The 26099-nt window shown below is 26.6% G+C and overlaps 2 protein-coding genes across 3 annotated transcripts in view; one reads left to right on the top strand and one right to left on the bottom strand.

Annotated features, from left to right (window-relative positions):
* The window catches only part of LOC129958568 (protein limb expression 1 homolog), a 152818-nt gene extending 150994 nt beyond the window's left edge, over nucleotides 1-1824 (bottom strand). Inside the window, exon 1 of the mRNA XM_056071135.1 lies at nucleotides 1378-1824. Coding sequence (XP_055927110.1) covers nucleotides 1378-1561 — 184 coding nt within the window. The 5' untranslated portion in view covers nucleotides 1562-1824. The remainder of the gene's footprint in view (nucleotides 1-1377) is intronic.
* A 19746-nt stretch (nucleotides 1825-21570) lies between these two features.
* Nucleotides 21571-26099, top strand: part of LOC129958575 (CCR4-NOT transcription complex subunit 11-like) — a 35152-nt gene continuing 30623 nt past the window's right edge. The window contains exons 1-3 of one of the 2 annotated variants that reach the window (XM_056071148.1): nucleotides 21571-21669; nucleotides 22671-22776; nucleotides 25548-25682. In XM_056071148.1, coding sequence (XP_055927123.1) covers nucleotides 21632-21669; nucleotides 22671-22776; nucleotides 25548-25682 — 279 coding nt within the window. In that variant the 5' untranslated portion in view covers nucleotides 21571-21631. The remainder of the gene's footprint in view (nucleotides 21670-22670; nucleotides 22777-25547; nucleotides 25683-26099) is intronic. The other variant, XM_056071157.1, reaches the window with a different exon arrangement.

Below are 26099 nucleotides of genomic sequence, written 5' to 3' on the forward strand. Positions count from 1 at the left end.
ATTAAACCTAAAAATGAACACTTCATAAGAAAAAGATTAAAAGGTTATTGGAAATGTATCATTCATTAAATCATCAGCTCATACAACTTCCAAGCTGTTCTTAGTAATTTGTTGATGATAGAAAAATAATACGTGCGTTGCAAAACAAATTAATCGGTTAAAAAATATAATAAACTTTTGTTTTCAAATAATTCAAGATTATCTGGAAATCGACGAAGGTACCCTTAATGAAGAGAACCTTACTTACTGCAAAGTATACAAAGAAAAAAAGAAATATGTGCGCGTATTCAAATACAAATAATGTGTCAAATGGCTTCAAGATATTTTGTACATGTATAAAATCAACGAAGAAAATAACGGAGCCATGACCCTATATTCGATATACAGAATTTTGACAGCGAAAATATGAAAGAATTTTTCAATTTAATATTCCAAACAAAGCATCAGTAAACAATTGTCACTGATCCGCTACAGTTTTTCTTTTTATTTATTTCGAACAATCATCTTACTTAATTATATATATATTTACATTGTTTTAATTAATCATTCAAATTTCTTTTCCATTTATTTTTAACATTCTGTGGAACTGCTTATTTGGCCTTAAACTATTTAATTATTTGTGAATTAAATAATCTACTTCAAGCATGCTTTAAAACTAAATTAAAATTTAATTGATACTAGAAATTTACGCATATAAAAGCTCGAAAAATCCGTCTCAAAATAATTAGTATACTAAATACATAATTTCTTGCGATTTAAAAGAAATGTTTCATTTAAAAATCTAAAAATATAAGATTTTTTCTTTAATTGCAGGAACATTTTGAGCTAAAAATACCTGACTTCACAAATTAAATTAAAATAAACTATTTCTCTTATTCTCTAACTCTTAAGAAAGAAATGAAGACTTGAATTACTTTTAAAATGTTTGCTTTAATTTAATCATTATATACCTTAGTTACGAATATCGTATAATTAACTTAATAACGATAGCAAAATTTAAAGCATCTATATAATTATATTGTCAGAGAATATTAAAAATATTCTTTTGTTTCTTGAAGTAATGAATATTTATTCTTAAAACTGCACTATATGGCATTTAAAGAAATAATGGCCTTTGACAAATGGTTTTTTGCATGCATGAATAATTCTTTTCAATCGCATTTTATTACAAAACATTTTGAGCTTCCACAACTGTTTTCAAGCCTTAATTCTCCTTATCGGCTCAATCAAAACCAAGCAGTGGAACATCTCATTTGTAAACATTGAATGGATTTTCCGTCACTGGCGATTTGTCCTACAAGCATCTGAGATGCAATTTTCATGATCACCCAACAGATTTAGAAACGAAAAGAAAAGAGACAAAAGATGCCGGCTCACCTCTACCATATCCATGTGTATGTTTTGCGAAACTGTTGACGACAGCGTCGACGGCTTCCTTCAAGATTGTCTTGGCCCGAGCGTCGGACACCGAACCCGTTACCGAGCTAGTACGCCGGCTTGAGGGAACCGGGGGCGCAGCTTTCGTCTTTGAATGCGTGTGTCTTGCCATGTTAGACGTCATACTATTTTTATAACTCTTGTCTTTATACACAAGACAGTGTGTATGGATTTAGTTAAGACAATTATGATCGTGTACACTCAATCTTATTCTTTGGGATGACAAGCACAGACTGCACTGTAGAATTCACTCACTACCTGCACGTGCAGTGAATGATACTTTTTCATTAAGTGCACAGCAGGGCCGCGTTTTAGGAAACAGACCCTTCACAGGTGTTTACGGAACGACAGACTCGACGTTGTGTCACGGACGACCACAGCTGCTTGTTGAACGCGAGAGTTAACTCGCCGCACGACTAGATAGGTGGCGCCCGAGTAAATACTTTCTATTATTATTATTCAAGGTAGAAAGAAGATAAGTTGTGCATTCGCGATATGGCGAAGTTTCGCTTTCTTTGGCGACTCTAAAAATCACGCCTTATTTGCATTTACCTAGAATTTCTTAAGACAAAGCGACTATTATTTTTTCCTCTTATTCATTCTACATTTTTTTTTATTTTGAAAATTTATATCTCAATTTGTTACTGATCAAACGTATTCATTAATTTATTTATTTCAAACAAGTTTTAAGATAAAATATTTCAGTGGCTTAGATTCAGTATATTTAAGCTCTTTAAATAGTTAAAAATCACGAGATATTTTTAAAATTATTTTTCAAGACAATTTCAACCGTAAAATGGTACAAAGAGGAAATTTTGTTACTTTACTATAAATAAAACATATTTTAAGAACATGAACTTGCAAAAAAAAATTTGCCCAAGAAATTATTTGTAGTTTTTGTAAAAGTATTTTTTAAAAATTGCATTAAAAGAAGTCAATTTATTTTTATCCGCCTTAAAAATAAATATTCATATTGCTAATGATTCTACAGTTGCATTATAACTTCATATGTATCAATTGCATGCCAAATTTTATAAGAATAAAAATTCGTAAAAGCAACTAATTTTTCTTAACAAAAAGAAAAAAAAAAATCAGAATTTCAAAACCAATGCCTTTTTTTTTAAATTACATTTCGGTTCGTTCTTTTAATATTCTTGTTTTAATTTTTGAATATCTTGTTTAGTTCCTTTACCTTCGAAACAAAAGATTAAGCAATAAAAAAAGCATCAAAACAAATAAAATACTTTGCTCAAGAAGACAATCTGTGATAACGGAAACACATAATTGTTCTGTCTGGGAAAATCAATTGGTCATGAGAAAAGAGTTAAAACCGAAAGAAAAAAAATATTAGCAACTTATTCTAATCCAAATGGGACCGTTCTTTTGTTATTTTAGCTATCGACTTTATTCAAAGAAACTATTAACTCCCAAGGAAAGTTTTTATTGTTATTTCTTTCAATACTGCACATGATTTGATTAGATGCGATGCATCTAGCATTCAAAATTAATCTTTAGAAAAGAGAAGAAACAGCCGCAAAAATGATAGACAAGAAATATTATTATTATAATGACACACTGTTTTCTCTTCTATTCTTCGCCGGTAAATGGCACCTCCCATTCTCTTTAATTTTTTGCATAGTGAAGTTGTGTTCTTTCTATTAAGATGGTTATGCATGCGTTATAATTCAGATTTTATATATCATCATTTTGATATACTTAGGAAATCGATTTTTTTTTTATCTTTCATCTCTCGAAAACTCATAGAAATATCTTCATATAATATTGAAAAAATCAAAAATAAAATTCCATTATGAGGGAAATCTTTAAAAAAACTTTTATACATACTTAGATAAATTTCATCTTTAAATATTCATAAATATCTTGTCTAACTTCAATAGATGAATCAAAAGGATTATTTTTCTTTTCAGATATTTTGTTGACAAATAACTGCCGCTTAGAAAAAATAAATATTATATAATCAGATTCTATTAAAAACCACAGTAAAAATTATCTTTTTGGCATTATCGATCCATCTCTAAAGTTGGAATCAACATATAAATCTGCCTATATCTTATGGGTACAATAATCAAAAATAATAATAATAATAAAGTGCGCATTTTTTTTAATTGCTAATTTCTGAACTTTTTTTCTTATTTATTTCTTAATTCATTTTTTGGAAAAACATTTTTGGATTTTCAATGCATTGCTATGTCTAGAAGCACAGTAGTAAATTTTAATAATTTAACTAAACGATTTTTGACTAATCGCCGTTTGAATTGGTCTTATCTGATCAACTCTCTTGTATCATTGCTTCTTTTAAATTCATATATTGCGTATTATTATTTCAGAATCTGACAGAAAGAATTTCTGAAACAAGCAGAAAAAAATCTAACAAGAATAATTTGGTTATACAATTACTAGCTAGGGTGCTAAAAAAGTCTTTGAATAAATTTTGAATATAAATTTCAAAATATTTATTTTTGTATAGTGAAAATAATATTTTATAGGGAGTATCAAAGCAAAACTTAAAGAAATAAAAAAGTAAACAGCGGGAGGCTGTATTTTTTAAACAGGAAAATCTCATTCTATTACTCAATTGTTTTAAATCTGATCTTCTATAGTAATTTTAAAATATTGTTACATTATATTGATGCATTTTTCCAAAAAGATCGCCTGATTAATGAAATACCTGTGTGATCGATATTTAATTATTGATCAGATTAGGAATTAAATATTCCTATTCGGATTTCATGTAAAATTAACAACAAACAATAATACCTTAATATAATTTTTAAATAAGCTGAAAAAGTTTTTTTTAATGTGAAATATACTAAAAGTCATTAAATAAATATGAAAATCTTTTAAATATTTCTAAAGAAACTGATCCAAATGAAAGATGATAATATTCCCTTATAAACTTAATTAATTTGGCATATTAATTAATGTAGCTACTGAAAAATGCAGTAATGATATATAATAATTTATAATTGCGTATTGAAAATTATATAATAATATTTAAATCCGTATAAATCATTTTGGTTTCGAAATGCAATAATTTTAATAACCATTTTATAATCAAGTTTTTTTAGAAAAAATATTAAAATTATTGCTTTTTAATAGTTAGTGCATTAATTTTTTTGTCTTTTATTCCCAGTATTCTAAATGTAATTAATGCTCATATCTAAAATAGTGAAAATGGTTTTCTTTCTTATAATTGATGGATTAATTAGAGCAGCACTTTGAATAATCTACTCAAGAAATTTAATCTCTTCTAGGTATTGAAAATGGTTTAAATTCTATTTTTATTTTTAATCTCTTTTAGTTTTCCTTCCCTTATATTTTAGAAAAAAATTTCATAAAGAATTTATTTTAAAAATGCTTACTAACAAGTGCAAAACTTTTATCAAATAAAGTTTAACAATTTTTGTTAGTCGAATTACAACTTACATAAAACGCATTTTAAAAAATTAAAACTTTTGATACACTTTATAAAAGAGTAGCTCGATTTATAAAATCTACAGCAGTTAAAATCGCAACTTTTCTGAAACTCTAATTCTTACAATTGAATACCATCTCTTTGTATTACAAAAATGCATTGAAGATAAAAATTAAAATATATATATATTGGTAATATTTTTTATTGGACATTACGGGCTTTCTTTCAGTGTATATAAATTTCTATTATTCTGACTAATTCTAAAATTTAAAAATTTCTAATTAGGCGTATAGAATACCATCAACATATCATTATGTCACAACTTAAAACATTTGTTGATTAATATTAAAAATATTGTGTTGTATATTTCTAATCATAATATTATATATCAATAATATATCTAAGGAAACGTTACAAATGAAAATACACATAAAATAAACTTACTTGTGAAATCAATAAATGGAGTTCTTGCTTCGAAGTTTTGCTATTGGCAAAGCACCAAAATAATCTCCATATATAATTTTGAATAGTTCTTTTAATCAAAATAAATTTCATTAGTTCGAGGAAAATTTAAAAATTTTTGAAGTTAATTTAAGGAAGCGATGTCCGTTCTGTAAAATAAAATGATAAGAGAAATTTTAAAATGCTTGCGAAATGAATCATTATTTCTTTAACATAATGCGTCATTCAAGAGTCAATAATAAAACGTATTATGCGTTCTAATCTACCAAAAGATTTTTTTTTACATGTTGGCTGAGTTGAGTAGTTAAATAATTATTTATAAAGTCTTTATAATCATCAGTTTAAATCTTTTTCCATTAAGAAAAAAAATCTTTATAAATAATTTTGAATTCCTCAATCAAAATTTTAATATGATGAAATAATATTTAAAAAAAACAATTTAAAAACTGTAATAATGAAAGCTAGTTACAGCTTTATTTTCAAACTAGCTTAATTCAATGACACATGAGAAAAGGAGTTAAAAAATCGTTTGCAAATGATATAAACGCACAGAGAAGGAAAAAGGATTCTTTCGTTGTGTATAAACGTATCCTTTGAATTCTCAAATATTATTTCTAAAAAATGTGGCAATCTTAAACAATTTTAATACATTGAGGAAATTTTCAAATCACTGTTTTAAAGAGATATTCACAGGTAATATTATATTTTATTTTAATTTCTTTATTTTTCATCATACCAAAAAACTTGGAATTTTGAATTTAATGAAATTATTAGACACTATGGTAAAATAATTTATAAAGCACATAAATAATAGGTGTAGCTATTGTAAAAGAAGTTAATTTATCTTTATAAAATATTGTTTAATGTAAGTTCAATTGTTTTAAATTGCAAATACTCAATTAATTTCTTTTTATTTCATATGATTATGTACACGTACGTGCTTCAGTCAACTACATTCTTTTCTAAAGATAAAAATTCTTTATTTAATAAAAATTAGAAGTTTCCCTATTATAATAATAGCATTAATTTAATCATGCCAACTATCTCTGATGAATTACATCTTATGACACCAAATGAAGGTATCATTTAGAATTATATTTGCTGAATAAACCTAGAGCATTCTGAATAATTATTTATATTTGCAACGTGACGAAATTAATTAACGAAATCGCTCTAGTACATTTGCTGAGGCGTGGAGCTCTTCCAAGGTTTTATTTTCGATATCTATTGAAAATGAAACGAGGCGGGTGACAGGCATCTATTGATGGCGTCATCATGAGTTTTGCAAATGTGATAAAAATTTAGTAAATGGATATAGTGATTGGCACTGGAAGATCTTATTGTGCTTTTTTCTCATAGAGAATGTACAGCAAATTAGTGTTTTTGAGATTTCTCCCTGAAATGGAGGGTGGAAGGGAGTGTCATTGGTGACATATCTAAATGTCATAAGCTTTCATATGAAATGTAAATTGGCGAAATTGATACAGTAATTGGGACTGGGAATATGTCGTACTTTTTTCAATAAATAATGTGCACTTAAATTGTGTGTATGTGAGTGTGTATGTTTGAGATTTCTCTCAATAAATGAAGAGTAGGAAGGGTGCATAATTTTATTTTGCAATATCTTTCGAGAATGGGGGACAAACCATTAATGACGTATTTAAGGATAATGGTATTTTATAAATAAAAAACTGACAAGATTGGGCCAGCTGAGTGGCTGGTTTTTACGGGTTTTTTTTTTTAAGTTATTTTAAATATATAGATGTGCAATTATAAAGCAAAAAGATGACATAAAAGTGATTTCATGATAAAAGATAATTTCTAATAATAATATCCGCAAATGTATATCTATCTGTGTCGATGTAATTTTATTTTGGTACAATATATCACAGATAGTTCGACAGAGGATTAACGAATTGTCTAAAATATTTTTAGGCAGTCATATGTGTACCAAGGAGAGATTTTTTAATACTAAAAATTCGAATTTCAACCAATTAAAAATTAAGCAAAATCTTGGCTTTGTTTGATTTTACTTGAATATTAGTAATCTGTTTAAATATTTTATTCGTAGATTTTAACAATGTTTTTCATTAATATAATGTCAATCAAATAATTTTTGTTGTTTCTCCAAATATTAAAGCGCGATTTTCTAATATTATAAAAAAAATGAAGGTATTATTGATTATTTTTCATACTTTTTGGCAATGTTGTAATGACATTTTTATTATCCTTTTTATATTTTATTAACTTTTTTGTGAGAACTATAAATAAAGCCTTTAAGATTTTCAGTATATTAAGAAGCATATTCAGTACGCTAATTCATTATATTTATTATTCTTTAATTTTTTATAAACATATTTTTATCTCATGTTAATATTTGTTGGATTAATTGAATTTCAATCATGTTCAGCTTTATAATGATTTAAATTTGAATTAGGTCCTATAGTTAAGTCCTTAGTTGTGTAATTAAGTATCTATATTGTTAATACGAAAATGACAGCTATAATGCTCCCAACAGAGAATAAATAAAGTGTCTGTTATTGCTTGAAGTTAAAAAGTACATTACTGAATTTATTATATATAAGCAGAAAGAAAAATTTGGCTGAAATAAAATATGACTAATATTTAAGCAATTTCCAATAATAAGGAAAGCGAATGTTTGTGAAAAACTACCTGGTATATAGTAGATTTTCTAATATTTTTATAAAAATTTTCAAAATTATTAAATATTTTTTGTGTTAACTTAATTTTAGTAAAAACCACATGATAATGAGTGCAATGAATAAAATGGGCAGAAGACCTCTTAAATATTTAGGTTGAATACTCATTATAATTGAAGTTTCATACACTTTCCGGTGGAACTAGAAAGAATATGTACAATATAATGGATTTCTTTAATATGAAATATAAATAACATCCTTCTGCAGTTGTTAAAAGATACTAATCTCCAAAATAGGTAGAATATGTATATATTTATTGGCGCTCCACGGAACACATGAGCCATTAGATTTGGAATTTCTAAAGTTCGCACATACATTGATAGAAGAGAATGTGCATCTAGTACTTATTTTTTTTTAACTTTACTTTACTTGAAATTATTAAAATTAAGCAAAATTAATACGATTCTGAATTATAACAATTATTATCTTATAATTTTCTGAATTTCAAAAATCATCTGTATGTGGTTATATTTCTAAGAGCTATAAAAGAAGTAATTCTAAAATCTTGATTATTTGCTTTCTTGAAATTAAAAAAAAAATACTCTGAGATGCATATAGTTACATGATATAATATATGATGATATGGTATAATTTAATGATACCAATGCTTTAACGTATAAATTAAGTTTAGATTTTTAACAAATTTTTAAAGAAGTATTTTTACCATATTTTTCAACAATATATTTCGCACAAAATAAAAATAAAATTTAATCTGCACGAGCACGTCAATGAGAAAAAATTAACTTTTATCAACGTGTTGCCATCAGATTAATATAAGTTCAAATTCAAAAAATAATTAATCAACTGGTTTTGCAAATTAAATAAATAAAAGGCAATTTTCAGCACGTGTCTGTACGAAGTGAAAAAAAATTGAATTATGATATTTTCTAAAAAGTAAATGGAGGAAAAGTTTTCTATGATCTTTTACAATACCCATATTATTAATTCAAAAAACAGTTTAAATTTTGGCAAACATAGTTTAATATACATAGGAAAATCACTTTAATCAGCACCCAACATCTAATTTGGGTCATATATCTGCTAATAAAATGGTCTAAATGAACTAAATAATTTTATTTTATGTAACTTGAATCAATAAATGCTCCGATGAATTACGAATTTTAAATTTTTACATAGGTCCTCTGTCCTTTGAATCACATTTAACAAAATATTTTTGAGACACCAATATTTTAAATAAAAATTGTTGAACTCCAATCAACTAAATCAGTCAATAAACTGACAAATTTAGGAAATTTGAATATCACTCTTCTATAAAGATCGGCGATTTTAGACCACTTCATCGACCGTCTCAAACAAGATACGTCAATCTTCTTCCAGGTTTCTCGACAGTACTTGGCCTATGATTATGAAAATGTTGATTGTTCTAACCTATTTTAGTGAAAACTTCATAAATCGTCAGAATTTATCTCAGAAAATAGAAACGTTTATTTATTTATTTAAAAAAATTTGAAGTGTCAAGAGTATTTCGCAAAATATGATTCCATAAGACAAAAGAACTGAGTAAAATTTAAACTTCATAATTTTTTCATAAGTACATTTATTGACTGAAATAAAATAAAATAATTCTATTTACATCATTTAAATATTTTGAAAGTAAAACTAAAAATTGAGTGTTACGATGAATCAGAGAAATTTTTATTGAGTAATTTTTTAAAATATAATATAAATTACAAAAATTATTCTGTAGTGCACATACAACTTCAATGCAGAATGACTCCGCTTTCAATTTTCATGTTTAAAAAAAAGACATGGTTTGCTTCAGTAAAAAATGTTTTATATTAATTGCAGTTTAACATTTCCACTCTAATTTAAAGTTGACATTTTATGGGCAATGACAGATAATTAAAGAGAGTGATAAGAAGTACAATGAACAAAACTGTTTAAGGCCTACTTAATAGTATGACTGAATTATATAACTAACAAAATCTGAAGCTCAAAAATGTTTGTAGAAAAAGCTATTAAGAGAACAAGTTACATAAAATATTTAATTGAAAATTTTAGTGGTAATTAATATTGGAGAATCGGCTGGTCGCCAAAGGCGGCTAGTTTCGAATAAATTCTTTTTGAATTCAAATAATTTTTTTGAAATCCATAATTACTATAGATTTTATTATATTGTACAGGAATATTTTAAACTGGTCAAACTGAAATGCTTTAAAAGCTACTGAAGCTTTATATACCGAATACAAGTCCTTATTCCGTTTGTTATGTTCTAGCAGACCAGGTCGATGTGGAAATTAGAAAAGAAAAAAAAAGATAATATTCCACAAATTTATGCTATAATGAAGCATCAAAACGTAACAGTTTTCTTATATAAATCCAAGAATGAAATCTTAACGTTTTGCCTTTTTCTTATTTAATTTCTGTTATTCTTAACACTTTGATAAAATCCTAAGAATGAAACTTTCGTAGGATTTTCATTCTTAGGATTCAGTACTCTAAATTTGAAAAAAAAAAAAAAAAAAAAGATTACATCCACAAAAAAAATAATTGTTTATGCCGAGCAAATTATTAAGTATATATTTTTATTTACTGATTTTATTTTGTTTATATACTTTAAACTATTTCGCAACCAGCGCCCAGTTTACTGGGAATTTTTAAGGGGGAAAGGATTAAATCCGAAATATAGCCCTACGAGGTAATTTATAGACATAAGCGAGAGTAATCTCCCCGGAATTCCGGAATTTTCTACCATACTCTCCAATAAAGGTCTCTTGCCCCCCTCCCCGCATAAAAATGTGAACCCTGAATAAAATTGTGAATAACTTGCATGGTGCTGAAGAACGATAATTAAGAAACATAGATCTTTAGCGTAAATCTAACATTTTTACTAAATCTATCATACATATCTTGGTCGCTATTTTCTGCTCGATTGAGGGGAATTGACATTAAACTATAGTTGTAATCACAAGATCACATACCGAATTTCATTGAGCTTATAAAATGTCGCGTTTATTTGCACGAGAAAGTGCAGAACCAACAGACAGTCAATCTTCGATAGATTTGGTTCAAAATTTGATTGGAATCTACATTTTAGTTGTTAAAAGCTGTGAACCAATTTTCACGCGATTCATGTTTTGTAGTCAACAATTTCACTAGTATCCCAACATCCTGATAAACTGAATTTACAGGTTTCTAACAAATCTCGTTCAAAATTTAATAGGAACCTGCAAAATCGGTCTAAAGTCCATAAACTAAATTTCATGTATATAGCTCAAAAAGCTTTTGAGTTACCGTGTTCATAGTCAGACAGACAGACTTAATGCCAAAAATGTGTTTTTCTGACTTAGGAAAATCTCGAACGTCAAGATTCGTCAAAATCTCGAGTTCGAATTTGTTGATGATTACAATATTTTCTCTGTACTTTGTAAGCGAGAAAATAGAAAAAGTATTCTAAATTACTGAAGAGGAGAAGCAGGCTTTAATGGGTTTACTTTATAATTCTTTTCCCCCTAGATTCTCTTTTCATGAAAGCGAAATTATCAGGCATGCACAACGAAAGGTAAAAAATGAGGAAGAGGAGTAAAGAAATGAAAGAAGTTGAAGATGATTCGTATACAATGAATTAGTGACTTTCGTAAAATTTATCAAGCAATTTAAATTAATATCAGCAGCTATTTCATGATGTTATAAATCTACATTGTGCATACACTAAAATTTCGTAACTTCAACAACAATTTATAAACGGGAAGGCCTTCGGATTTATATGCCATCACATTAAGTAATTTTTTTTAATGTTGTTTAATTTTGTTATTCTTCTGAATTATAATATTACATGTAAGCGCAATCATTTTAAATAATTCGTACTATTTTCAGTTGTATTTATTTAACTGGGGACGATACATGAAAAAAACATATCTAATTAACATCCCGCAGACGGCAATTTCTACAGATAGCTAGTATAAAAGCGGGGTCAGCTAATTCCTTTCTGAAATTATAAGTTCAATAGTTTCACTGCTCTATGCTTCGTATCTTCTGCCACCCTAGTCGGCAAGCTGTATTGCGCTTATCATAGGTTTTACAAAAAAATCTTTGTAATAGAAAAAATGTGGGCTAGTTTCTTAAAATCATGAAAAATTAAAATTGTTAAAAAACGCCACTCCTGCCTCTCCGTAAATTAAAAAAAGTTTTACATACATACATATATTACATGAGTATACAAAGTAATATACAAAAATTCCAAGTAATATAAATAAGAAAAAAATAAATATAAGTAAAAATATAGGAACAAAAAAAAAACTGGAAGTAAATCGGAAAAAGGAAGAAAATTTTTTTAAACATGCCAAACTGTCTATTTTATTCCCAAATGACACGAGCTCGGGCTTCACTTAAACTATTGTATATTTATCACTATTATTTTCTCACACTGACTCCCTACATGCTAAAATCAAAAGTGCTTCCTTTATTAAATCCCATCCTAAAATTGTAGAAGCTCCATAAAGTTTCACAGGTCCGCTTTTCCTACTTTCTGCCTTCCTATTTGGATTACTTCAATGTATCATCATGATTCAAACACAGAATTTTCAAAACGCATCTTAAAAAGGGACATTTTTCTTTCAACATAACGAAAAAGAATAAAATTCCTAGCAAACCACCTATGTTCTCCTTTCACAAGAAAATTATTAAATATATAAAAATGTTGGTCCAGACATTTTAAAGAAAATTCACTTCAAAAAGTATTAAAAATTCTAAAAAAGTAACTAAAAATTATTTTATTGTATAAGTTTTCATAGTTTTTAAGCTACCAAAGATATAAAATAGATTATTTTAAAGATTAAATTAATATTTGAGACGATTCCATTACAAGACCATTTTGGAATGTGGAGTGGGAAATTGATGTAGGACCAGTGAAACGTCTAATCGTGGGAAAAAGTGTCAAATTAACTTATAAACCTTTTATATACTTCGAAATGAGGAATATCTTTAATTAGGTATACGATAAATAAGTAATTGTTCATTCAGAATTTCGAAGAAAGTTCGCGAACTCGTCGGGAATAGACAATCGAGCTGAAACATTGAAAAATTAGAGTAATTATACTTCAAACAGAATGGATAAAATAGATTTATTACAGACATGTGCATTTACAATTGATTTTTAATTATATCGCCTAATGTGGTGAAGAACAGGCTGGAATTATATAAATACTTATCTTCCAGGTCATTTATACCATTAAAATATCCTTTTAAAGCCAAAATTTTGCATTTTAGTGTAGGTCAGTGCTTAATAAATAGTGGCATTGTATTATATGTTTTAAAAATTTATGGCAGAAAACAGAACACCAAGAAAAAAATATTCTACTTATATTAAGGAAAAATTTATAACGTGTAACATAATTGTGAATGACATAAAAACGGATGCAGTATGAATGCATACAATTCAAAATAAACGAAACTTTAATATAAAATGCATATTTAATTCTTACAAAAACCATTTCAACTGCGTTTGTTTGGTTTTTTGATAACACTGCATTACTAATGTGAAAAAGTTTGGAAATTAGTACTTTTTCTCTTACAATGTTTGTAACGTACACTGCACACATATGAGGACTGTGCACACATCTGCAAACGTAACTGCAAAAGTAAATTATTCTTCACTTTATTAAGGAGAATTATATTTATAGTAGTTTAAATAGTCAGAGCCAGATATTCGGGAGTCTACTCAGCTAAAACTTATCATGCTTTTTATGAAACATATTTTACATAGGTTTTAGGGTTATTTTTTACAATTTTTTTTTTAACGGAAGGGAATTTTTTTAAAAGAAAGTAATTCCTTAGATAAAATGACCATGTTAGAGTGAGGTTAGAATGACCATGTTAGAGTGATTTTATATATATCCAGTATATATAAAGTGTATATATTAGAGTGTATTTATATATATCCAGGTAACCTGTGAATATCCAGATGAGCTCAATAACAATACTTGTTTTTGTAAATAATCACTCCTATCACGCATGTAGAAACGAGCTACCGAGTTTTTAACAACGAGTAATGAAGTATACATGTCAGTTACAGGAAATGAATCCTTATACACATATTTACAATATCTCGATAATACGAATTGCTGAAAACCAAAGAGAAACTCTATTTTGCTTACATTTTTTAAAATTTTATTTAATTGCTAATTTTAATTTTTAAGGTCTCTATATTTTACAATTTTTTAATTCATTTCGTCTTCTGAAATTCGATTAACAATTTGCGGTTGGTATTACAAAACGTTTCACCTAGAAATATATTTTCACTAGTCTCCTCTTATGCAGTAAAACAAAACAGAAATTTCAAAAAAAAAAAAAAAAAAATCTGTTTCTTGTTAAGGAAAATTTGCCCGATATTTTATGCGGAAAGTCTGAACACACTAATGCTAATTTGTAATGAAATGTGTTAACTTTTTCCATTTTAGTTGAAAGTAAACAAAAAAAAAGTTTATAAGTCAGATGAAATATTTATTAAATTTTTATAAATCGCTTTATTATTAATTTTTTTTAAAAAAAATTAAAAAGAAAATTTCAAATGCGCATTGATGGAAGGACTTACTCTTTTAAATGGCGCATTTTTGGAAAAAGAGGGGGATAGGTCAATTTCTCTTTACTAAATCGCAAAAGTCGTGCTGCCATCTATTCTTCTTAATTTAAAACTATCTCGTTAGATAAAGAATATAAACTGTGGAATCTTTTTAAACCGTCTTTAATTTTATACTTCCGAAAAACAGAAAAAATAAAATTACCATACATATTATCATATGAAAGTTGTGGATTTCTTATTGCGTTGAACTGTAACTTAAAATATCAGCTTGTTTAAAAGATAGTCGCCAGAGATGTGAAAATTTACTCGGTATGGAATGAAATTTCATATCATGCACTGACATAGACGAACATAGCTCAGTAAATTTTAAGAAAATCTGCAATATTTCATCTTCTTCTTTACACAATTCTTTTTTGCGCATGATATTTAATATCTATTTTTTATGCATAACAAATTTACATCCACTTGATTTGAATAGAAAAAAAAATTAAAAAATTGCCAATTGGCATTTGATCAATGTATTTTTTCGAAGAGGCATCAGCAAAAGAAGCGAAGAAGGTGTAAAGAAAAACGTTCGACAGAGAAAGCAGGGCCTTAGCAAGAAAAATGGTTTCATATGTATTCTTAAATGTATTCATAATGTGCATACATGTCAAAATGTGCCAATATTTATGACAGTTATAATGCCCATGTTTGTCATAACTATTGTGATCCAATATTCATAAATTTTAAAACATATAAGATTACAGGCACACTAAATGTCTTAGATTTTCAGGGGATGGACATGGTAAAATAGACAACTCGGGTACCTAATAAATGCATTCATATTGTGAAATATATTATCATTTTCGATTATTTTTAATTGAAATTTTGAACATTTAAAAATCATATAACGTACACTCGTCTACACACACACACAAAATGAAACACTTCTGTAACTTTGTTATTTATTATCACATTTTACAAAATTGGTATTGATGGAAATGGCTTAAAGGGACAGGCTTATTGAGGTAAACAAACGGATTAACCGAGTCAATTAATACTATTAATTAATTACTATCTCAAAATTGTTCCATTATGGAAATCGAGATTTTTTAATAATTCACTCCAGTAGGCCTTTTTATGTGTATCAAATTTGAGGTATACTTAATTTTGCATGAGGAAAACTCAGCCCCAAAAGAGAGCGAACCTACCGCGGATCATATATTAAGTAAATCAGCTTAATAACAAAAAAAATCTCATTTTTTTTTACAGGAATTTTGAAGGAACAACATGGTTTATAGTTATCCTTAATATAAGTATGATCTACAAATGATAAACATTTTTTTAAATTTAAATATTGTAGCATTTTCAATACGTCTTAAGTCAATTCATCATTAAGTCATTTCAGCCAGTTTCAATTGATCCTGACTTAAGAAATTAACAAACATTTTAATTTTTAGGGCGAATAAAATATGTTTTTTGACCCATTTGAGAAAAAAATGCCGACTGGTAAAATGCGAATAGCGTAAAGATATTTTAAGCTGATGACTAGGGATTGCAATACTGGTATACTGGGATAAAAATACCGGTATTTTGAGCCATTTATACAATTTTGTAATACCGGTATTCACAAGTTTAAATACCGTTTTTTCGATATTTACTAGAAATTTTTAAAATTGTCTCCCTATATGCTTAGGGATCGCCAACATAGCAAAATAGTATACATTTTTATTTTTATGTCTCCCTAACGGGCGAAATTAATTAGACTGTGAATACAAAGCTGTATCGTACAATCAAGAGAAGTGATAAAATACTGTTTAACAACGGATTGTAAAACCCTCCGCGCTTTTGAGCATGCGTTAGGATTGGTTAAAATTCGACAAAATAGGGGTGAGAGGAAAGATGAAAGGAGGAGATGTTTCCATTTAACAATGAAGACTCGCGGTTTTATGAGACGTAAACATTACAGATAATTAGTAATACAGAATCTCTTACGGTATTTACATAATTATAATAATAATGAAAATGAAAATGAAGAGAGACTAACCAATTCAAATCTAATCACGTTTATAGTAAATTTTCTTAAATTTTTTTACCCACAAACCTATCCACATTCAGAAGAATTCGGTACCGTTATCGAAGATTATGATGACACTAATGTCGATAGTGAAAAGGAATTGTCTCTTGAACAGCAATTATAATTAGCGATAAATAAAAAAATTTCAACAAACCAAAATACAATACAGAAATCAGCTATATCCAAAACCATCCGACGAGAAATCGATTTATTTGAAAATGAGTTATTTAAAGGTAAATACTTGGAAAAAGTATATCGCGCATTGCTAACAGTACCACCAACTAGCCTAGATATCGAAAGAGCGTTTTCGACAACTGGTAATTTTTGCACAAAATTACGTTCCAGACTTAATGACCGTACAATTGATGCATTATGTTTTTTAAGAACACATTTCAAAAATTTGTCATAGTACCACAGACTGAATAATGATATTTACACTTTTTTGTGATTTAAATGAGTAAGATGTTCTTTTACTTTTTTTATGATTCTTTATATACTGTTATAATTTATAAGTTACAAATTATTTGTGTGATATTTACATTTTCTAATAAAACTGGCAAATAATAATAAAAAAACACTTGTGTTTTCTTTCTTTTTCTAAAACTTCTAATACCGGTATTAAAACCGGTATCCTGGAATTAAGATCTAAAAAATACCGAATTCCGGTATTGAACTTTTTGTTCAATATTGCAATCCCTACTGATGACATTATCGCTATTTATTAATTGGAGGGAATTTTACTTTCAGACAGAAACAATTGTTAATCTGATATGAGATGTATTAAGTTTCATAAGGTTATTTTATAATAAAAATAATTAAATAAGTATAATTTTTACTTAGAGTTAAAAAAATGCTTTAATTATTTCATACCCTAAGCAAATTTCAAATGTTTTAAGTTTCGTCTGTTAATATTACAATGTCATAATTTTAAATTTCGAAGATATTATGGAAGTAGAAATTAAAAGAGGGATTAAATTCTACTTATCTGGTTATAGAATTGCATGAGGTTACTATTTTTATTGATGGAAGAAACAGTTTTTATTTGTCCGTAGGCGAATTATACATGGCAAAAAAAAAAAAAAAAAAAAAAAAAAACAACTGTAATCTAAAGATAAGTTCACTACTAGATTTCAACGAATCTACATATTTCAAGCCACTCTGAGTCGAAAGAAAAAAGTATGTTTGAAATTATGTCCGTCTTCCTGCGAGCAAGCTGACTCAAAAATAAAAACAGTTAGAAGAATGAAATTTGTTATGCGTTTTTTGCATCAAAATTATAAATTCGAATGAAATTTTAGATGAAATCATCTAAAAAAAGTCTGTCTATCGTACTACCTAAATAATAAAAATATGAATATAATAAATAAAAAAATAAACCTAGATGGATGAAATTTTGTAGAACTTTAATCGTCAGACTTACATATCTGTATCAAATTTTGAAATTGTAGATCTATTTGAAAACAGTACCTCTCAAAAAAATTAAAGCGTGATGTACATTCTCTTTATTACACAATTTGAGCATTTTATAACTCTGAGGGAAGCTTTAAAATAATAATCCGTCTTCTAATACTCCTAGAGAATAATTTCAAGAATATTATGAAAATATCCAATTTCTATATATAAAAAAAAATTATGAATGAATACGGAACATTAGTCTCTTAAATAAGTAAATAATATGCTAATTAATTTCCTTATTTTAATTAATTTACTGAATGGTAAAAAATAGTGCAAATTTCTATAGATTTCTATTTCATATACTAGTAGACAAGAACTGCTGTAAAGATTAAAAATTGATTTTATATTCCTATAATCAATCGTTCTACAGTATATGTTATATCTTTTGAGTGCGAAAAAAATATGTTTTTAAAAGAAAGCAATATTAAATTAAATTCCTCTGATCGGAAAATGAATTTGATATTTAACCAACTGCGATGCTATAAGGGTTGTTTAAATTCATGTTTCATATACAGCATTTTTAAATCTCTTGATTCACGAGTAAATTAAGAAATTTAAAAATGATTCTTCTGCAGTCACTGAAAATAAAATGTACTGATGTATTTAAATAATTAAAAGAATTTAAGGAAGAATATAATTTTTAGATTTGCATTGAATTAGTAAAATATATTCGAAACATAACTTATATCTTAAAATTGATTAAATAGGAAATTTATGGGACCAGATATAATTGAATTACAATGAATTTGAGTGAAAAATATTCCTTTTAGTTAGGTATTATTGTAAATCGAATCCTTTGAATAATTTTTAAGAAATAGGAAGTAACTGAATAATTTTAAAAAACCTAAAGAAAATATCGATGGCATTTTTTTTCTTCTGATATTAAAATTGTTGGACATTTCTCATCACAGCGCTTCCCCATGCGGTGCCCGATTGGAAGCCACGTGCCTAGGAGTCCAACAATTTTAGGGTGTTCTAAACCCTCTAGAGTTCTTTTGTGGTGTTTCGAATTTCATTTAATTTCGTGTTATCGTTTAATTCTTAAGATCATGCAATCAAATTTACGAAAATTAAAATAAAATGGAACGCTATTCTAGAATCATTTTCAATTGATTGTCTTTTGTAAGCTTTTTATTATTTTATAATTCAAAAATGTATTAAACTTTATAATTTAAAAACGTCCAATCCTATAATTAAATATTATTTAGATTGCGTTAAAAAAATATTTGTCAAATTCTTTGTAATATTTTGTATAAAATTGTTTTAAAAATTTGACTGTGCACTTTTTATACACGATATATTGAAACCTATTTTTTTGAAAGTGATCCACAATTAAATGTTTTACTATTTCAGTTTGTCAAAATTACCTTTTTAAAATTACTAATGTCAAGATCAAAATAAAATTTGTAAAAAATGTTTTAAAGGTTGAGAAGAAGAGAAAGGTCCTCGAGATTTACCTCAGAATCTAAAATGCTTAATTCAGTTCTGCCAATAATCACTATTATATACTCTAGAATCTTTTTTTATTTTCTGAATCAACATCCTCATTGTATTCGTTATTTGTGTTGAATCTGTGTGGTCTGGTTATTTACATTTCTACCTGAAGTTTAATAATCGAAAATGTGCCTCCCCCCCCCTCTTTTTTTTTTTTTTTTTTTTTTTTTTTTTTTTTATTCTGATGCATTAAGCGATGCATAAATAAATAGGAAAATGTTACAGTTTAAAGGCAACAAAAATATGTGTAAGGAAACTACTTGTGATATATATTTTTTAAAAATTATCCGTTGAATTTTTCTAAAGTCACTTTGTTTTGTACTTAAGATCAGTAATCTTCATTCTTTATTAATCTTTAGCATCATTATCACTTATCGACTAATCGGATTAATTATGTAGTTTGATATGTGCTTCATCCAGGAAATTGATAATTTTAAACAGCAATGTAAACTACTCAATCATCTATTCAAAAATAACATAAGTTTTTTTTTTCTTTTCTTTTTTCGAATATGAGTATTACGTTCACAAGAAACAGATTCAACAATTTCTTTCAGCAGGGAACAGTTTTGATAATTCCGCAAAAGCAATTAGTTATTCTTTCGATATCCAAATTATTTCAGACTAAATATCTGTAAATATTTTCCAAAAATATTAATTGGAGAAATAAAATTTCAGGTTTTTATTTTAATAGCACAATAATATTTATGTAAACATCGTCAATACAAATAACAAAATATTACATTAGACTTCCATATTTTATAGATTTTGGGAGGAAAAAGCGATAGGAGGGAAAAGAACGCACTTCCCTCGCCATAGTCTGTGAACATAAAAATATTATTTCATGATGATATTTTAGACAACGATTTAAAATATTCTCTAAGCGATTATTGTTTATATGTAGGTGCGATATTTTTACGATGTTGTTCGATATTCTGAATACCAATCAATATTTTGAAGACATCGTAACATAAGTGTTGCGTATTTTGTACTATCAGAGTAACATTTTCCCCTATAACCAAGTAGCAGTATTAATTCATCCAGGAAATAATACACACATTTTATGTTAAGATTATGAATATCTTTGACCAGAGTTTATTGATTTCAACTAGTTATGTTTCTTGTCATTTAAACATGTGTTGGAGTGAAAAAAAAAATGGATTAATTCGCAGAAACATCAACGGAATATAAACTCTTTATTTGGATTGGATTGCTGTGAAAAACATATTCTTAAATTTTGAACAAAAAAAAATTATCTCAAAAACCGATTGAAACGTGCAGATATAACAATACCAAGAAAATCTGAAAGACAGTCCATTAATTATCATTTGCCGCCTCGGCTAAAACATGAAAAAGAAGAAATTGCTTTCAAGCATATTTGCTCACGTGATTATTATTCAACGCGACTTAACTTAGTTTGACTTAAACTTTAACCCCTCATATCAGATATGCAATTAAGAAAATGATACTGAATACATCCTTTCGAATTGCACTCATTACATAAAATACACAGACAGATTTTCTGAGATGAAACTATTTGATAATCAAACATCTTAGTGCACAGCCAATGCTACAATATTAATTGTTGTTTTTTTCTTTCGAAAGAGTCAACAACAGATGTTATTTATGCACTTTTACTTTTGTCGAGAAATTTCAATTTTACATGAATATGCACCCTTCAATAAAAATGTGTCCAATTCCATAAAAATATTGCTACATCTCGAAAATTCAAGTGTGGATGAGCTATAATGTCTTCAAATCTTTCTTTTAAAAGCGGGGAATAAAAAAAAAGCAGTTTCACAGTTAATCCATGATTATTTATATTACAAAGAGTAATTTCTAAAAAAATTGTATAAATATAAAAGGAATATCGTAATAATAGTAAGAGGAGGAGCTTATCTTTCGCCCTATTTTTCTCTTTGCTTAAACATGTTCACGATTATTCTTGACAGATTTTATATAGACTCAATCAATCAATCACAGCAAATCCACTGAATCAAACCAAACATAAACAGGACTCCAATTGTAAAATGGCACTTACCGCAAAAGAATTGAATTCTCTCACGAAGTAAATATTTTTTGTGATAATTTGTTCTATCAAATTTACATTAATTAAAATATTATTTTTACATCTTACCTATTATCATATTCTCACTGAAATGACATCAGTCATTCTTTTTCGCCAACAACACACCTTTTCTGCTGTTAGGAGATCAACTGTCTAATAATGCTTATTTTCTTTGTCAGAAATTTCTTGAAAATTAATTTTAATTTATTTTTATATATGAATATTTTCCTACGAATATTTTCGAAACAGAAACTTATATCATAAATCATTCATTATTATTTTGTGACTTTATTATTGTTTTGAAATCAAACAAAATGTGCTTAATAATTAATATTTTTACATAATTGCTATATTAAGGAAATTATATTCATCAGAAAAGTATTATATTCAATATAAAAAAACATCTCTCACTGCATGATTTTCAAAATTTCTAGTTTTCAGTCTATTTTTATTTTCAGAAATAATTATAAGAGTATGAAATATATTTATTAATTTGTTTAATCCTTTAGTTATGAAATGAATTTAACTAATCAATAATAAAAGGATCATAACTAATGTTGGGTTGATTTTAAAATTAATTTTTCTTTAATTTTAAATGTTAAATTAATCATGGAAAATTTTCTGGAGCTGTAATTAAATGTTTTGTAGATAGCAAACTGCAATGCTATATCCTTCATAATTTTGTGTTACATTCTTTTATTAAATTCTAGATAATTCAGAAATTTCCTGTTCATTCATTTTTATCTCTTTCATTATGAATTCAACTGTGCAATATATATTTTATTCTACTGTTGATTTAAAAAAGAATTATACCTTAAGAAAGGTTAGAATTCTTGCTAGAATATATTGAATTAATCGCTTTTTCTGTGTTCAGAAAATTTTTTGAATATAAATTTAAATATGTATAAATTCTTTCTTACATTTTTTTAAAAAGATTTCTTTGTTTTAGTTATTGCAAATTTTACGAAGATAATAAGAGTTTTGTTTGTTTACAAATCTAGTATATTGGAAGAAACAGGACTTGGTCAACGTACATTTGAAAATGTTGCTGCTAGTTTTCATCACTGTTTTAACAAGCAGGATCATTTTCGTGTTGGTTCAGCCTTAGTAAGTTCTTGTATGTTACCTGTTAAATAAATGGGATTTTAAGTGTTATTATTCATGCATAAGAATTTTCTTGTTTATTTCATAGAAGATGCGCCTGTTTAGATAAACTCTTATCCTGTTAAAAATATCTCAACTATGATTGTTACAGATAAACTAACAAAAGTTGTAATAGAAATCTCATTCATACTAACATACTATTGAAAATTTAAAAAAAATTATTTTTAATATATTCATATTTAATATAAAGTTTCATTATATAATATATTATATTTAATATAAAGTGTTTTTTTTCCTTTGCAGTGGGATGTTCTCTATCCATAATGTTCACAAAAATTCATATTAGAACTAATAATTAAAATCAGTTTGAAACAAATAGTGATCCATTCACAGAATAAAATACAAGGAAATATTAGAAATAACCTCCAATTGTAGTAAAAATATTAGAAATCAACAGATCTCAGCTTATTAACCTTTACTATAATCTAGCTTTAAAAAAATGACATTTGTAATTCCATAATTAATTTTTACTCTTTTGACTTTGTCTCATCCTCCATTGCGCAATTCTGTCTCTTGTTAACCTTTGTTTCCTTCTAGTGGGATCTCATCCAAACCTAATGTTTATAGACACAAAAATTAAAATTAATTAAAAACAAATAGTGATCTACTGACAAAAAAAAAAAAAATCTAGAATATAATAAATTGTGATCTAGATCTAGAATATAATTCTGTGAAACCAGAATATAATAAATTGTGATCTAGATCTAGAATATAATTCTGTGAAACTAGAATATAATAAATTGTGACATGGAACTGCAATCTAATAATGTTCTTACCAGTTATAAATTTCCCCAGTTATCTTTTACGAAGCTCTTTACTGTGTTTAAAAGAACTGTTTTTTTTCTGAATGATGTTGTTATTTCCAATTTCTAATATTTGTGTTCGTAAACATTACTAGGCTGGTCTTTTTTTCAGACAAAATGCTAGCTTTTATAATAAAAAATTACAGATTTTAGTTCATTATTATATTTGCTACAAATTCGCATTGAAAATTATTTCTAGTAAATCTAATAAATCTCTAAATAAATCTATTTTAATAAAATGTAAAATTTACAGTACTATAATTAATTATTATTCATGCATAGTTTTATTTTAGCACATAAAAAAAAGGAAATTAAAACACCTGTCTTAATAACTAATCACTAAAACAATGTTAGATTTCAATAGATATCTATTTGAAATTTTTGACACAGCATCAATATTTCAAAGCCGATTGATCTTTTATTGGATTTTTGTTGTTAGATTAAATGTATTCGCAAATTATTTTTATTTTGTGTAAGTTGCTTTTTTTTCCATATTAATTTTGATATATATGAATTTAATAAATATCAAACTGAAATTCAAAGAAAAATTTATTAATAAGTTAAAATTTCTCTTCCAAATGTTTCTGGAGAGCCCCATTTAAATAATTAATAACCAAACCTGAAATAAAAAAAATTCAACTCCTTAGAGAGGAAAAATGGAAATAATCAAGAATCTGCCCTGCGCGCAGTTCAAACTTAAGCAAGGAAGCATTAAATAAATAAATATTTACTTCAATATTTTTTATTATTATTGAACGATACTTTATATCAAACATAAAAATTGATGCAAAAGGAATCTTAAAGCAACATGAAACCAGAAAGTTTTCATGTTATTTTATTTTATGTTTTTATACATTTTGCATCCTAAAATAGTTGTGTATAGTTTGGTGTATTTTGACTACTCTTATGTGCAAACGGAAATTATATGTAATTAGTTGCTGTATCTGCAAGTTTGCCTGTATTTATTTGAAATATATTTATATATATATATAAAAGAAAAAGCAAAGTGTATGTAATTTTACATTATGCAGTTTTTTAATTTTTTCTTATATTTAACCATTTAAAATGATTTAAAATTCTCATCCCGAATTTAAATAGTATCATTGCAATCAAAATTTAAAAAAATAAATTATTAAAATTAGAGAAATAGCCATTTTATGTCGCTAAAAAGCTAATTTTTTTTTTTTTTTTTTTTTTTAAATTTAAGATGATGTGAAAATAAATTTTGTGCACTGATATGTTCCAAAGTTATAAAAAAAAACATGGGAGAATAAAATCATTTTGCTGCCATTTCACTACCTTTAGTAAACCTTAGAAATTTTTTAATAGCTCAATTAACCCTTCTAGGAACTAAATAACATGTGTGCTATTTAGGGGGTTGGGATTGTATAAGATTGAAACAAAGAATACATTTAATTTTATGTAGAGAGATTAGAAAAATTAATTACTAGTGTAATTAACTAAGACATTGGAATATTCATTCATAATTTCTTGTTAATGGGTAATTAACATTTTTTTATTTATGACTTGCATTCCTTTTATACAGTAATGATTAATTATGTAAATAATATGGCTGAGTACCCAATTATTTTTATCTAATTGCTGTAAGATCTGATAAGTTAGCTTTTAAAGTGAATAAAGATTTTTTTTTGTATTTAATCAAATTTCTTAAATATTAAAAATATTCTCTAGAAATCCAAGAATATATATAAAGATGCATGAATTATAGAAATGAGAAGAAAAGCATGTGGTATTTAGAATGTTATAAAACATTTATGCAATAAAGAATTTTAACTATATATATAATACGAATGAAAAATATTGGACTGCTGTAGGAATTAATTATAAAATATTGTATTTTTAATTAAAATAGAATTTAAATTTTCCTCTAATATTTCTTTTATCATTTAGATAGTTCTTTTACAACAAGAAGATCTTCTGTCAAGTAGGGAACAGCGTCTTATGTCAGTGTACCTTTTGTATGAAATGTATAGAACTGATCCAATACAAGCTAATCCTTTTGCATCAGTATTTGTACATTTGCTGGTAAGAATCTGGAATTTGATCTTTATGTTAATAAACAAAATTTAGTTTCCTTTGTTTCTTAGTTTTTGTTTAAATGAGTACAGGCATGAATATTGACCCAACCCTTCCGACACACACACACTTGCTTCTTTCTCTCCCCCCCCTTCATTTTTTTAATATTGAAATGTTACAATCAAAAGAAAATTTAAACCAAAAATAAATAGAACTTGTAATATTAATTTTTTTTTTCTTTTGCACTAGATGCATCAAAATATATAGATATTTTCCTGAACTTACATTATTTTGTTGAGTAGAAGAATGGTGTTTAGTATATGTTTGAAGCTGGAATTAAAACACTAATCCCCCTAAATCTTACTCTCTACTAAAATCACTCTTTAAATATTTATCTAGTTATATTCGTTCCTTTCCTTTCTATTG

The sequence above is a fragment of the Argiope bruennichi genome, chromosome 2 (assembly GCF_947563725.1).
Source record: "Argiope bruennichi chromosome 2, qqArgBrue1.1, whole genome shotgun sequence".
NCBI lineage: Eukaryota > Metazoa > Arthropoda > Arachnida > Araneae > Araneidae > Argiope > Argiope bruennichi.